Below are 17,057 nucleotides of genomic sequence, written 5' to 3'. Positions count from 1 at the left end.
TGATGCTGTAGTATATAATGGTCTGTTCACTTGAGGACGATGCCACTGACTTCGGTCTTGGCCGTCGCAGGTAGAAATGCATCCGAGTCATCCGACGTAACATCAGACTTTCAATCGGCAGGTTCTGATGTCACTGAAGAGCTGAGCCGCTTTGTTGCAGTGGCAGGTCTACCCATGCCGCTAGGCAGGTCCACCACCATCTCCTCATAGCGAAACTTGCAGGGACGGTTCCCCCAGCAGAGCAGAGGTCTCGAGGACTAGTACAGGGCTTGCTGGGTGCCAAAGATGCACGACGGCACAAATAGAAATATAAAAATTTTACCAGCCAAGAAAACTGACAACCGAACATTAAAACTTCGTCGTCGTCATGTTTTCTCAAAAAATACAAGATCGTGAGCACAAACTAACTGACAGCTTTAACTCACAGGTTACATTACTTTAGCTGTAGCTTATCCTGCCATTACAATGACCAAATTAGCTGAAAGTGTAAAGGTTTGTTATATTAAATTCGAGCATTATTGCAGAAAGCGATCGAAGTAAAGGTGTTGTAGGTGTACAGTACATTAACTGTGTGTCTCACAGTCTAAAGAAATTAGGAAGTGGATACAGAGGTAATAATTTTACAGCTGCCCATAAGGTAGGTAAGACTTGTGCTGCTCTGCACAATAAAAAAAACGAGACGTTAAAGGAAAGGAACCAGAATATATTTATTTCTTAATACACACCAACAATTTCACTTGCTGCCATACAAGGATAGTATATATGGTAGCCCAGATGGGCCTCTCCATTTGGCAGACATTATTGGATTACAACAGATCGCTAAACCGACACCCACATTCTAAGGGTGTGAAATGGAATGACCAAGCCATATAGTAATAAAAACAGAACACATCATTGTGTTACGTTTGTTCGTGGTATACAACGCATCTTGTGTCGGCCGAGCTTCATAATGTCACTGTACTTGCAATCCACGTGAACATTAGTGCCGCTTATTGGAACGATGCGGTATTTCTGAAGGATGCTGGTCAAGTATATATATATCTCGGCAGAAGCGAAGATTTCGCCAGGGCACATTCTTCTGCCTGCAGAAAAAAAGTAAATCATTCGTTACCAGTTCGATATTATTGTAGGACACTAACACAATTTGAGATTTCCTTGTCATACTATTTACTTGCATATTGCACAAAATTAAGCGTGGTTTGAAAACTTAAGGGCAACGATTGCCTACAAGGACATATTTTTCTAAGCATTATTTCCTGCATTTGGTCACATGAACTGTAATATGAATAAGTTATAGCACTCGCACCCTTCGTATAGTAGAACTTGACTAATTCCAGATTAAATGCCTTCTAGCATAGTTCAAGATGCATTTTTGCACTTCATACGCACTTTGCTGAAATATGAATGATCCCCTCATATGTGCTATTGAAAATAGAAATTACGCACGTTACTCTTTATTAATTTGTTTCTGACTTTGTGCTCAATGAATACAAGATGACAATTCTTTTATTATTACATCACCATCAACAGGGAACGGTGATAGAAGTCCGCCCTCTTCAACGCGTGCTTATAATCTACAAATGTATGTGTGCATCGCTTCGCTGTTGTCGGTTTTGAATCTCACCACTGTGTGTTTGTTATCATCGTCAGTCCTCCTCCTTCGCGCTGTTCTTATATTCATTACTCACTACCAACATGCCGAAGTTTGAGTTGAGAGGAAAGGCAGTGCTCTGGGTGAGTGAACTTCAGCAATATGACTTCCGTGCAAGACTTTGATGCAATGTCGCGATTACGTTTGTGCTCCTAAAAATATACAAGGAGGCATATCCTGGGACAACATGGAAGGCAACCGAAATTTCACAGGAGTCCGAAGATAGAATAGTGGACGTGCCTACAACTCTCGTTCCAAATCCATTGAATCTGCTTTATGGTAGCGCAGAATCAGGCGGGCAGAATAGCTTTTGAAGAACCTACATCGAATTGGCAGATTGCAGCGTTTCGTCATGTGAAGCATGCAACAATCATGTATATATTTTACTGTCAAAAATGCTATATTAACAAAGTGAAGTTTTGGACACCATTTTCCTCGCAGAACCGCAAACTTTTTGTGTTAGAAATAAGTGTCAAGTTCAAAAGTAAAATTTTAACAACCCCCATATAGAATGGTTATACGAGCACATTCAACAGCCTGTTTTGGTAGTTCATGAGGGCTATAGAGAGCTATGAAAAAAAGACTAAAGCGGTCAGGAGAAAATCCTTCCTCTAGTGAATCGACAGGTGCACCAGGATGACCGCAGCAAAGTCAAGCAATAAATAGTAGAAGGCCTGAAAGCTGGGCCAGTTGGTGACAGCACATGAACGTATTTAAACACAGCGCACGACTACGCGGACACAAGAGAAGAAAAGGCGAACCCCAGCGCTGACTCGCAACTCAAAATTTATTTGAAAACGTGAACGAAAAAAGAACACTACTACCTTCACACAAGGGCAGGTTCTTCAATATAACAACATCATAACTTTTATACTGCTGGACAGTACAAGTCAGGTTAAAAATGTGTTCTTCATTGTTCAACATATCGGCTGACGCGTTTTTTTTTTTTTGCTTTAGTGTGGTCACATGGGTGTAAAGGTTGAAACGTTCAAGTGTTCTTTTTTATTAGTGTTTTCTAAGAAATATTCACTTGCAAGTTAGCTATGTGACTTGTCCCTTCTTCTCTTCTATTCATGTAGTCATGCGCTGCCTTAAATATGTTCAACGTGAAGCAACAAATTCACTAAGAGTGTAATTTCATTTACAGAGAAAGCTGTAACATGATCACAACAAGAGTCGCGTCCACCGTAGTTGTGTGCCACTACCGGCACTGGTTCCCCTAACTGCTATAGCGAAAAATATGACAAAATTAAGTGAATAAAAACACTAAGGCCCTGCTGAGATTTATTCCTGGATCCTGACACGTTCCCGCCCAGTGTATACCAGACAGTCACGCCGGTGCTTGAAACTCCGTTGCAAGCTGACCTTGGGCAGTCATGATATTCGGTAAGAAATCACAACAATATGAGTAATAAAGCCTTTTTGAAGAGCAAAGAAGCAAGCAGGCGTCACACAATGTGCTTTGTGGAAGAAAGAGGTCGTCGAATTCTACAACCCAATAAAGGCACAGTACAATAGAGTGGTACCTTGAGGCATGGCCAACACCCACACTGGAAGATCGGCCGAAAACAGGTAGTTTTAAAAAAAATTCTAACTAATAGATAAACTGAAAAAAACTTTTGGCGTACATCTTCATCGCCGTCAGCCACAACACCGGAAGTTGTAATATATTTCTTGCAAATCTGTAGCGGGTACCACACTTCTCTGATATATGACCAAGAAGGGGCATGATGAATGTCTGCTTACTACACAAAAATATGACGATTAGGGTGTAGTGGGCAGCCCAAGGTGCTTGAAATATCTGGGTCTGGACAGGCCGCCACTAGAACTTGAACGTGGCAAAGTTTCATGCTACAACCTTCTCTAGTGACGCAAGTCTGGCTGCGCTTTTCCAGGATCTAGAAGGTGTTAGGTGGGATATAATAGGGATGGTTGAAGTTTTTAAAAAACTCTTAGGTTTATAGAGTGCTACACAATGGGCACGTCATTTGCCGTCGTAGCTTGGCTTACAAAAGAGAACTGGAGTGGGGTTCCTTATCCACTAAACTATAGCTGGTAACATAGAGGGATACTTCAGCAATTATGAAACGGCGGTAGATATTGTATCCGAAAGGAATAACAGATACAAGTTGAAGCTGGTGCCGACCGACATGTACCCATGCAGCCATGATGACGTATTAGATAAAGCTTCTACGCATAAGTAGAACCAGCAATGAGCAAGGTAAAAGTACAGTATACTAACTTGATGGGTCACTTCAATGCAATATTAAGGGACGAAACATGAGACGAGGCAGAAAGAGAATATGGCAATGGTATAAGAAATACCAGAGGGTAGTTATTAGTAAAATACGCCGAACGCAATTATTTATGAATTTTGAATACCTTCTACCAGAAGCGAATCAACCACATTTGTATATTCAGGGGCCCTAATGACGAAACTGAGAACAAAACAGACAGACTTTATACTGAGTGCGCACCGAGGCATCGGGAGAATGGGAAAGTGCTTGACAAGGTCGAATGCAGTGACCATCGAATGGCGAGGTCTTGGATACGCCTAGACTTGAAGAAAGAACGACAGAAACTGATTAGCAAGAATGAAATTACTTATTCTGTTGTCTTTAAAATGATGTCGTATATAACTTCCGTGTCATGATTACCATGTTTGGATGTGCCGTTTACCTTCGTCATTTATTCACGTTACGTCATACCAAATTTATTATAAATAAAGCTAGCAGAACGGTGGCGAGCAAGCTATGAGCATGATATGTTGCCATTTTCTCAAATGACACGCGTGTCAGGATTATCATGTTTGTACCAGCATTGACGTCACGTAACACCATATTTGGTATTTGCGGAGATTAGCAAAATGGCCGCGAGCACATCACAATGGGCCCTATACTCCAATGTAGCGTTGACGCGTGCGCACCCTGGGTACAGCGACGCTACGTTATCAAAACGCCAGTAATCTATATTCTGACGCCAGGCGTGACCAGCGTCCGTCTGCGCAGCCTGATGGCAACGGGCATGAAATGCAGCATGCTGCATTTTTTGCTGATGCGCTACCCAGAGAACACTGCGTCTCCCTCTTTTTGAGACGGAGGGAGGCCGGACGCGCTGAAACGCACATGTGTCAAAGCAATGCAGCGCGGCGCACACGTGCGAGTATACGACAGGACGGGCGCCTGGCGTAGCAACGCCAGCGTGACGCGACGAAATGACGCCGGCGAGTGCTCACACCACGTCACGTCGAAATGCATTGGCACCTTGACTGTGTCATGTAGTCATGTTCTCACATGACCCGCAACTCATGATTATCATGTTTGCACCAGTCACATACCTTCATCATCTGTTGGCGTCACGTAATAGCAAATTTTGCATTTGTGAAGCTAACCAAACGGCCGTGAGCGCATCATCAGTGTGGCATGTAGTAATGTTGTTACATGACACGCATCTCATGTTTATAATGTTTGCATCAGTATCATACCTTCATCAACTATTCACGTCCTGAAGTACCAAATTTGGTATAACTGAAGCTAGCGAAACGGCCGCGAGTGCATCATGAGCGTGGCATGTAGTCTTGTTGTTACAAGACACCAACTTATGATTATCATGATTGCACCAGTTCCATACCTTCGTCAACCATTCACGTACCGTAATACCAAATTTGGCATATGTCAAGCTAGCGAAACGGCCCCAAGCGCATCGTCACTGTTGCATGTAGACTTGTTGTTGGATAACACGCATGTGATTATTTTCATTTTAGGGTCTGTCGCTTGTGTTCGCCATGCAGTCATGTCATACCATACCAGTTTTTCAACACGCCATTTGAACAAAACCACCGCACGAGCTGCAGGATCACGGCATGTAAATCATGACATTCATGACATACATGTCATGATTTTCATGCTGTGACAATCAAATACGTTCTTCATACAGTCACGTTATGCCATACAAAGTTCGGTATCAATACCATCATCGGAATGGTCACGAGAGCTAAAAGTTTTAGATAGATAGATAGATAGATAGATAGATAGATAGATAGATAGATAGATAGATAGATAGATAGATAGATAGATAGATAGATAGATAGATAGATAGATAGATAGATAGATAGATAGATAGATATATAGATAGATAGATAGATAGATAGATAGATAGATAGATAGATAGATAGATAGATAGATAGATAGATAGATAGATAGATAGATAGATAGATAGATAGATAGATAGATAGATAGATAGATAGATAGATAGATAGATAGATAGATAGATAGATAGATAGATAGATAGATAGATAGATAGATACGCTCTAAGTGTCTGCTGTGCACGAAGAAATTATAATAAACACTGTCAACATGAGGAGCCACAGCATGAGCAGGTTAGAAGCTAGTAGAAGAGGTAGTGATGGTTTTAACTTAGTCAATAAGGGCAGTTGGATGAACATGATACATGACAAGGGCCGGGGGAGTGGGGTTGAAAAGAGTAAAAAGAAATAATAAATAACAAGATTAAAACTTTAGAGTTGGGTGCATTTTTGAAGCATTAGTACACACACCCACACACACACACACACACACACACACACGATGCGTGTGTGTGAAGCACTGAAACGGTAAGGTGATCTTCGTTCCCGCACAGCAATAGCTTTCATTGTATCATTGAGAAGTGTGTAAAAGGGAGATAATGCACGATCTTCAGCACTTACCCACAGAAAAGGGAATCACTCGCTGAAGCTCGTCTTGTGACAATGAGCCATCACTCTTCAAAAAACGTGTCGGGTCAAATTTATTTGGGTCCTTCCAAATTGCAGGATCATGGTGCAGTGCCCAGGTGTTCGTCACCACAGTCGCATTTTCCGGAATGAAGTATTCGCCAATGATAACGTCTTGACAAGCTCTGCAAAGCGTTTTTCCGTGATCAGGTAATATTACGTTGTTTTGTCAAACAAACATATTTTAATTGAAAAGGAGGCCTCGCGTAATGGATAATAATTTCAAGCTGTCCATATTGTGACCACTAATCAGCACTACTGGTGGTTATTATTCCATCACAGCACGCCCAACGTCCCACATGTTGCACTCCACTCTCTCCGATCGTGTTTTGAACATATCATGAATATTCATTTCACGGCATGATTTCCTCGAGTGAAGCATTCTTTTAGGAAATCTTTTCTCAGTTCCCGAAGAGTGACAGCTGTACTGGCGCAGTGGACGAAATTTAGTAGGCTAGCGATTACTGTCAAATGACAGTACCAGACGAAGTACCTTATAACTCATCCAGACCAAAAAGTAAAAATATACACAGAATAGCCAAAGCACTTCACCACAAAGCAAATTATGAGCCAAAGTTGCTTACACCAACGGTACGTTATAAGCTGACACAATGGCCCCGCCGCAGTGGTCTAGTGGCTAAGATACTCTGCTGCTGACCCGCAGGTCGCGGGATCGAATCCCAGCTGCGGCGGCTGCATTTTCGCCTTCATCAAAAATGCTGTAGGCCCGTGTACTCAGATTTGGGTACACGTTAAAGAACCCCAGTTGGTCCATCCGGAGCCCATCACCATGACGTCTCTCGTAATCATGTGATGGTTTGGGACGTTAAGCCCCACATATCAATCAATCAATCAACACTATGCTTTTTCTGGAAGGAGGCAAATATCTAAGTATACAAAGACAATACAACTATACATCGCAATGCCGAGAAGTTTCTCGTAAGCCTACCCAAATGTGTTGAGGTTCATGATGAAGCAGGTTTCTCAAAAAAACCACTGAAGAGTAAATAAATGCACGAAACGCCCGTTTAGTGAGACATTTCAGAGATTGGTTACGTGGTACAAGTAAAAATGTGAACTTTGGTGAATAGCACGTTGCCGCAAGCACTGACGAGTACACTAGTTTGAGAGACGCGTGTAGACACCCCATACACGCTTGTACATTCTTCGCTCTCACTGCTTACTTGAGTTATAGATGACTCACAGGACGAAAGCCTCTTTTCTTCCTACAGTTGCCTCATTTTTTCAAACCAGCGTTTTCTAGAGCCGAGCAAGTTGCAATCCAAAAACGTTAGCCCCTTTCATAACTTCGTAGAACACTCGAGTTTGTCATTAACCCACTGCGCGAATTGCTCTTGCGGGCAAACTTTATTTTGATGCCCTTCCAAACATTCACTCTGACGAAAAAAAAGTTATGAAAACTTAAATTTAAGGGGCTCCTATTGTTTGTTAGAAACAATATAATAAGAAAGAAACACAATGATGCCAATCGAAGTGCAGAGATGTTATTATATGCAATGCCAGTATATATATATATATATATATATATCTGTGTGTGTGTGTGTGTGTGTGTGTGTGTGTGTGCGTGCGTGCGTGCGTGCGTGTGTGTGTGTGTGTGTGTGTGTGTGTGTGTGTGTGTGTGTGTGTGTGTGTGTGTGTGTGTGTGTGTGTGTGTGTGTGTGTGTGTGTGTGTGTGTGTGTGTGTGTGTGTGTGTGTGTGTGTGTGTGTGTGTGTGTGTGTGTGTGTGTGTGTGTGTGTGTGCATTTAAATGTGGGAGAGTCAGTCAAGCGCCATCTTTTGCCAATATGAAAGACACTCGCTGTGATGGCAACACACTCGCTGTAATGCCAACTTAGTAGACTGAGAGCCAAGGAGCATTGTCACTCATCGCCATTCCTGTACACATTCATGGACTGCATCACAAATGTACCATGTGTCACACCACGTTCTTCTGGTAGAGTTTACATCTGTAGGCAAAACAGGGCGTGCTGTTAATACTGGCTGGAAGGACCACGCCTCATCTGACACTTCGGGAGAAAGCGTGAACATGCATGCTCATTGTGAAGCAATCAGTGCTCCTTCATTCTTATGAGACCGGGTCGGCCGTTAGGGTAGCCATAAAACACCACAGGGAAAAAATTCAAGGCATTTCCGATGCAAAAAATATATGATTGGTGGTGAGTAAGCGTACCTACCTTATTCTTATCTTGAGAAGAGAGGACATCTTTACAGAAAGTGCCTAGTGCTATGTCCTTCTGCATTATATTTCAAAGGCAGATAGTCGTTTCAGTTTACCTTCATTGGTCACATACCAACCACTCTTCCCTTTTCTATATCAAGTATGGTGCATGTGTGCCCCGACTTTTTCGTCTTGTAACTGACGTTACATTAAACTATTTTTATTCCCAGCCTGTATCTTCGTCGTCATAATTTCTCTTCATGTGTACGCGTCTTTTAAGGCTGGGTTTGTCCATTTGCCAAACTAGGCTCCAACAGGTAGAGCACGAGATCTTTCTTCTGTGATCCATTCAAAGTTATTTTTTGCCTAATTCCGATTTGGTCTTCTCGTACTGAAGCACTGGACAATGTGTATGCCTTTTTGTGCCATTTATAGTTCGAAGTACCAGCGAATAGCCCTTCCTACCTTCTGTTTGGCTGCCCTTTCAAGCATGTTCAATATAAAACACTGTCTTTCTGTCCATCCTGCACTATCTACTCACTCTCAAAATGTGTATTCGAGTGCAAGCACCCGTCATGTCTGTCGTACATCGAGTATCACCTCACCGCCTGGGCACTCCGAGTGGAAGCATGGGGTATCTCCGGTGTGCCTCCCAGATAAAGGCCATCGTGTAGGGAGTCGACAATCTATCTTCCCAGGACGGCTTACGCTCGCCACCCACAGCATCAGTTACTTCTCGTTGTATACGCGCCTGTATGGTGTCCACGTTGGCAGCAACCAGCAGCAGCTCTCTCATTAACGACGCCGCCGCGGTGATAGCCCCAGCCAGCAAGAAAGTAACAACGTTGCCTGTTAGTGCAGACACTGTAATGAAGAGAAAACCAGGAATATCTGTTTTTTACTTAATAATAGAGGTTTTGCTTCAGTATAGTACGTATTTTTGCGTGGCACAGAGCTGCAAAATGTTCCTCACCATTCAGTTAACACGGGAGCGTCTGTACACGTTTTGATATCTTGAAGAAACTTTCTTCCCAAGTCGTAAAGTGGGGACTCCATAGACTACGACAATGAAGAATCACTAATTCTATTGAAATGGTAGCACACTCCACGTGACTAATGTGCCTGGCACCTATGTAACCGAGAGCACATGTAAACAAAAAATCTGTACGCGCAAAGCAACTTTGCTGGGAATGATGCTAGGTAAACTGTTAAAATGGGTAAAGTTCTCAAGAACCACACCACACTGGCTCAGAGAGTGGTACATGTTTTCAGGGTACTCTACGTAGTCAGAATTTTGTTGAATGGATCCCTGTAATAAACGCATCCGGGGTTTGCTTAGCGTGCACAGTCACGACGCGACGCCACTTAAATGCGGCGCGTAGCAGCGGGCACAGCTTTGCACTATCTCTCGGAGGAGGCGTATTCCGCACAGCCTAATAGTTACGGAAAAGTGTACGACACCCGACATTTTCCTTTGAAACACAGAGACTAATGATGGGAAATAATAATACATTAGCGTGAGAGAACTTACTGCTTGAGCTTTGCGGGGGACAAACGTTCAAAACAACCCAGAAGCAATAGCTTTTGGAATAACTAGTAAGCTGCGCCTGTAATGTGATCCTGCACAAAGGCTAGTAAACCAAGAACGTCGTTACCTTTCAGATGGCTTCACAAATATTATCATTGAGGACATGCAGCGCTGTGCTCAAGTGATTCATGGGTGACTGGGTGACGAAGCTCTGACTCAAACGTAGTGTTGCCATATGGCAACAAGGAAACAAGCGAAAAAATGGCAGATTCCACGTACAGTGGGAATCGATGATAAGCAAAGCACGAATGAGGGAGGTTGATATGCCGCATTAAAATCTGCAAAACGTTAGAACGTGAAGGTAAATTATGCCGTACATTACTTCATTGTCACGATTGTCATTTTTGAACGTGTCATTTACCTTCGTTATCTATTCACGTCATCTGATATAAAATTTGGTATATTAAAGGGCCGAGAGTGTGCTATTAGCGTAGCATGCAGTGAAGTTTTACGTGACATGCGTGTCATGATTATCATGTTTGCACTAGTCACATACCATCATCGTCCATTCGCGTCCCATAATACCAAAGTTGCTATATGCGAAGCTACCGAAACGGTGGCGAGGAGACCTATATCTTTAATCCTATCCTTTTAATCCCTTTTCACACCCATCCCTAGTGAGCTACTGTTGAGGTGTCGCACGCTGAGGCAGACAGTTACAGCGCTCATTTTCTCTTCTTTTCCCTCTTATAACCACAGTGTGAAACGGTGGCGAGCGCATCATGAACGGCTCAATATACTCCGAAGTAACGTTGACGCGTGCGCACGCAGGGTGCGGTGACGCTACACTAGCAAAACGCAAGCACCGGCACGAGCAGCGTTCGTTGACACGACACAGCGGCAAGCAGAGCGGAATGCGGCATGCTGCATTTCGCGGTGACTAGGTTACCCAGACAGCACCGCATCTGGCTCTCTTCGTGACGGAGCGACGCCGGGTGCACTCACATGTGCATGCATCAAAAATATGCGCCTGGCGTGGCATCGCTGGCGTGACGCGACGAAACCAACGCCGGCGCGCACGCACGCCAGGTCAGGTCGAAGTGTACTGGCGCCTTGAATGTGACATGTAGTCACGTTCTTACATGACACGCATCTGATGATTGTCATGTTCGCACCAGTCATGTAACTTCGTCATCAATTCACAACCCGTAATACCAAATATTGTATATGCGAAGCTAGTGAAACAGCCACAATCGCATCATGAATGTGGCAAGTAGTCATGTCGTTACATGACACGCATGCCATAATTTTCATGATAGGGTCTGTCGTTTGTGTTCGCCTTGCAGTCATGTCACAACACTTCAATTTTGCATGTCATATTAAAGAAACCCCCGCAGGAGCAGCAAAACCATAGAATGTAAATTATGACAATCATAACAGACGTGTCATAAATTACATGTTATGACTAGTCATTTATGCTCCTCATACGTTTCGTATTGATACTATTATCGGAGCGGCCAGGAGAGCTAAACGTCTTAGGCTAGGCGGATAGATAGATAGATAGATAGATAGATAGATAGATAGATAGATAGATAGATAGATAGATAGATAAATAGATAAATAGATAGATAGATAGATAGATAGATAGATAGATAGATAGATAGATAGATAGATAGATAGATAGATAGATAGATAGATAGATAGACAGACAGACAGACACACAGACAGACACACAGACAGACACACAGACAGACAGAGAGAGAGATAGATAGATAGATAGATAGATAGATAGATAGATAGATAGATAGATAGATAGATAGATAGATAGATAGATAGATAGATAGATGGATAGATAGATAGATAGATAGATAGATAGATAGATAGATAGATAGATAGATAGATAGATAGATAGATAGATAGATAGATAGATAGATAGATAGATAGATAGATAGATAGATAGATAGATAGATAGATAGATAGATAGATAGATAGATAGATAGATAGATAGATAGATAGATAGATAGATAGATAGATAGATAGATAGATAGATAGATAGATAGATAGATAGATAGATAGATAGATAGATAGATAGATAGATAGATAGATAGATAGATAGATAGATAGATATGCTCAATGTCGCCTAAGTTCACTATGAAATGCCCAACAGAAGCGGGTACAACATAGTTTGCCCACTATTGAAAACAATTCTAATTAATATAAAGAACATCCACCTCAAACATGGAAGATAGTTTGATAAAATTTCCTAGTTATATTTCCTGATAATGTATCCTAAACTAGGAAGCAAGCAGACAATAAATTTTTGACATTCTCTTCAGGGTAGTCCCAATTCGGTTGAATGCATGCACGTTTGCTCGGGCACGATCAGCGATACTGGTTAATGCCCTTAACTCTAACATTCAGCTACTCAAAGTCATCGACAAACGCTCATTGAGAAATTTGATGATCACTAAAATGACCATATCTACTGGAAAATGCAACTAAGCGCGAAAAATTGGACAAGTGGCTGAAAAATGCTTTGATTCAGTGGACAAAAAGAGAAGACCAAGTCCGCCTATAATAAGCAGAACTGGCAACTCTGCCCAAAAGCGGAAAGCTGTGTCGCCCAATGGAGATAAAAGCATCTGATGTATCCAAAGCAAAATATATAATAACTGGCCACTTCTACTATTACCGATTGGTGCCTAACGCTTAGTTAGGCAGATTGCTTTGATTGTTGAGCATTTTATACGAAGGTTCCACGGGACAATAGTGTTTCTCAAGAGCATTAAAACATTTTTACGAAGTGGTAGTGTTTCAACTTGTGGCTTGCATAGAAAAATGCATGATCCTTGAAAACTATGTAGCTTGGGAAGCCCTGATCACGTAATTTAACTCATCGAAGAAATACAGCGCGTGTGAAAGTATTATGTGGCATAAGCCTTCTTTTGGTTAAAAATTGTATTTTGGGATTGCGTCTCAAACTTGGAGAAAATGTCTTTATCTGTCATAATTATCATCACAATTCGATACTCATGTTTTCTAAAAAAGTGTGGGGTCTGTTTTGTTTCGTTAACACATCTGGAAATTTAGGTGTACTCCAGCGTGATTTAGGCATTTTTCGCAAAGCTGGATTTTCGAAAGGTTTGTGTAGTTTTCCTTGCGAACTTTCAGGCACAAACCAAAATTGTCACGTGTGTTAAGTAGTAACATTTATTGAACTGAAACATCAATATGCAACCCACGTCTTTCTGTATTGATTCAGTATAAAACTATGCAATTTCGAATCGATATTTTTCATGCAACAAATAGTAAGAAAAAGTAACAAATGTAGCTTTCTTTATGGCTGCTATTTTAGTCCGACTTCTGTAAACCATCGGGACCAACCTTTGCGCAAATCAGTAATTCTATACAGCCTTAGTCCTTGAAAAAGTCATTTATAACATTACGAAAGAAAATAAAAACTCTTAACAAAAGGTAGAACTAACTTTCAGCTTCCTGCGTATACCCTTAGAATACATTGCAGGCTTTATAGCGATAACTTTTATTACCCCCGTTATGCAGCATAGTTTTGAAACTCACGTTTATGGTTTCACACCGCAATAATTAGTACCATGATATAACTATCCATACCGTTACTCTGAGGAACTGTCACGTTTCTTTACATTGCGTTTCAGTTTGCCGATAAAAAAGAACATCCAGCTATTTATGCAATATTGGTCCCCACTAGCACATATTTTTGGTATTTAAGACAAAGACCATACTTGACATTTCGGTTAGGCGTAATTGACCAGTACGAATCTACTGCACGACTCGTTCAGCTAGACTGACATAAAAAAACTATGAACTACCTACCCAAAGGTAGCCCTAAAGAGATGCGAAGCAGCAGTGGTGCGCATGGCATGGGCCCCGTTGGAAACAATAAAGAGCAAAAAAACTGAAACTCACAATTGTGGGTTGAAGCGGAGTGCTGGTCATGTTCTTTGCATTTTCTTAGATAGGCGTCCATGAAGTCACGATCTTCTTTGTCGTCTAATGTTTCCATGTGATGTAGAAGGTGGGTGCTATAAAGGAAGATGTGATATGTCATTCTGCATTTTCTATCAGCTAATGCAGGTAATAATGCTTCCACAAAGTGTGCTCACCCCTTTTTCGTAAATACTTGCAATAACACTTCATGGAAGCATGAAAAATGAGAAACATTGCCAATTTATTCACATATTTTAATAATGCGCATCACTTCTGCAACTGTGTAATCCATGCATATTACAAACTTGAGTTATTTAGTAACACACAGCAACGATATCTCTGCTTATACCGGAATGCGCAAATGAAACTATCACCTCTTTATTGTGTTCAGGCTGGTTTGTTTTTACTGTTTCTTTACTTGCGTGGTCAATGACCATTAGCAATGAAAATAACCAAAAAACATGAATGATGCAGTTTTCAACACGGGAGCTTCATCATGATCATCATCAACAGCAGCATATCTACGCCCACTGCATAGTAAAGGCGTCTCCCATCATCAGCCAACCAAACCACTTTTGTGGTTTCTGCCGCAGAGTTATAACTGCGAACTTTTTAAGCTCAGTGGCCCACCTAACTTTTAGTCTGTTACCCATAATTACCCTCGGGTATCCTGTCTACGTGCTATGTGCAGGTCTCATGCTAATTTCTTCTCGATTTCAAATATGATAGCCTTCCACTAGGATTGTTCCGTCCTCTACTCTGCTTTCTTCTCGTATCTTAAGGTTAAGTCTATCATTTTCTTCCCCGTCATTTGCTGCATCGTCTTTTATTTAGGCTGAATCCTTTGTGTTGCCCTCCAGGTTTCTGCCTCGTAGGTAAGCACTGACAAAGTGTGGCTGTTATATACCTTACTCTTGAGGGTTAGCGGTAGATTACCATTTATTATTTGAGAATATTTGCCTATTGTGATCCACCCTCTCAATATACTTCCAGTTTTTTTCACTCTCATGGTTGGATTTCACGGTTACTACCTGTCCTAATTAGAAGTATTCCTTTACAACTCAAAGCGACTCTCCACATATCGCAAAGCACTGTTTTCTGTCGAAACTGTTGCACATTACTTCAGTTATATGCGTAATAATTTTAGACCTACTCCTGTGCTTTCCCTTGTCCAGTTAAGTAATCATGAGCTGAAATTCGTTCCATGAGTTACTCATCAAGGCAATGTCATTAGTGAATCGCAGGCTACTTAGGTAATATCCACTAACATTATCCCTAACTCTTCCCCATCAAGGGCCCGAAAAGCTTCCTGTAGACAAGTGGTGAATAGCATTGTAGAGATCACGTCTCCGTTGCTGCCACCCTTTTTATTGAGATTCTGTAGCTCTTTCATGAAGAACTACGGTGGATATGGATCCGCTGTGGATTTTTTGCAGTTTGTTTTGTAGGGTTGTTGGATGCCCTGATTTGGTAGTGTTTGCATCACTGCTGATGTTTCCAATCAGTCAAACGCCTTTCATAATTCATGAGAGAGATATGTAGTAGTTCGTTGTATTCGGTACTTTTCTACATTACCCGATTGCTAGTATTAATATGGGTTATTGTGAGTGAGCCTATACGAAATCCTGCTTGGTCCTTTGGTTTATTGAATTCTAATGTCGTCTCAATTCTCTTAGCTGTTTTTTTTTTGTAAATAATTTGTTGAGAACGGACGGTAAGTTCATCGGCCTATAATTTTTCAAGTCATTGTCGTATGCTTTCTTATGGATTAAGATGATGTTGGTGTTCTTCCAACACTCTGGCACCGTTCTCGTGAAGAGACACTTCGTGTGTACGAGGACCAGTTTTTTAGACACAATTTCTCCGCCATCTTTCAGCTGGTCCGTTGTTACCTTATCCTCAGCAACGGCTTTACATTTTTGCATTCCTTCGAGGGTTTGCCTTAGTTTTTCATGGCAACACTAATAGAACTTCTAATTGCTTCCTACGATATCACACTATAAGTTTTGACTTCGGTATAGCTCTCTGTAGAACTGCTTCGCCACCTGAACTATCCTATTTAAAACGGTTATGACATTCCCTTCGTCTTCTATTAACAACCAATTTTCGCCTATGCACAAGTTTGCCTTTGCAGCTGTCAGACTTCAGCCGCTTTTTATAGCTTTCCAAATTCTCTCCATGTTGTACCATCTGATGTCCGCTACCTTACGGTGATTGATTGACTTCGAAAGCTCTACTAGCTTTAATTTGTTGGTTGCATTTGCGGATTTTGTGGCTAGCCGTCTCTTAATCAGGTTTATCATCTTCATAGATACTGCGCCAGTGTCATATTCAGTGACTGTATCTCGGACATCTTTTGAACACTTTGTGAGGATACTAGCAAGATTATCGTTCATTGTGCCAACGGTAACGTGGGTTACCTTTTTAGAGATTTGAATTTATGCTACCCCAAATTCCTGTACTTCCTGTTTCACCGCTAGTTCAGTCATTAACTTCTTGTGCTTTGGTTATCGCATTTACCTTTTAAATCTGGGTGAACACCAGCTCTTACACTGAAGGTAAATGCATCGGATCTTGTCAACTACTTCTAAATCCTGTAAATGTTTGGGTGTGCACACAGAGTGGTCTTTCTCATTTTTAGTTTCGTCATTAGGACTTCGCCATGGCCACTTACGGTTCGGCCATTTACTGTCAAAGGTATTCAAGATCAGTAAATTATTACGCTCTGCGAGCTCTACTCATAACTCCCCTCGAGCATTTCCAGAGAAGATGCCATATTCCACCTCTTCATGGTGTCCGCCCTGTTTTTTGTCTATTTTGGGATTGAAGTCACCCTTCAGTATTGCGTACTGTGTCTTTGCTTGATCAACTGCTGAGTCTATGTCTTCGTAAAAGCGTCGAACCAAATGATCTTTATGACTCAATGTAGGCACGTAGACCTGTACCATCTTCCTAATGTAG

General features: G+C 41.6%; 1 protein-coding gene across 9 annotated transcripts in view; it reads right to left on the bottom strand.

The window, feature by feature from the left end:
* Window positions 1–682: 682 nt before the first annotated feature.
* Window positions 683–17,057, bottom strand: part of LOC119172020 (cytochrome P450 2J1) — a 273,137-nt gene continuing 256,762 nt past the window's right edge. For 7 of the 9 annotated variants that reach the window (XM_075886667.1, XM_075886659.1, XM_075886662.1 and 4 more), the window contains 4 exons: window positions 14,076–14,191; window positions 9,208–9,493; window positions 6,357–6,547; window positions 683–1,082 (listed from right to left, as the gene is read on the bottom strand). In XM_075886667.1, coding sequence (XP_075742782.1) covers window positions 892–1,082; window positions 6,357–6,547; window positions 9,208–9,493; window positions 14,076–14,191 — 784 coding nt within the window. In that variant the 3' untranslated portion in view covers window positions 683–891. Of the gene's footprint in view, window positions 1,083–6,356; window positions 6,548–9,190; window positions 9,494–14,075; window positions 14,192–17,057 lie in introns of those variants that run through there. The other 2 variants (XM_075886673.1, XM_075886682.1) reach the window with 2 other exon arrangements.

Source organism: Rhipicephalus microplus, chromosome 1, assembly GCF_043290135.1.
Source record: "Rhipicephalus microplus isolate Deutch F79 chromosome 1, USDA_Rmic, whole genome shotgun sequence".
NCBI classification, from domain to species: domain Eukaryota; kingdom Metazoa; phylum Arthropoda; class Arachnida; order Ixodida; family Ixodidae; genus Rhipicephalus; species Rhipicephalus microplus.
Note: the sequence above shows the minus strand (reverse complement) of the source record. Positions and strands in the feature narration are given on the sequence as shown.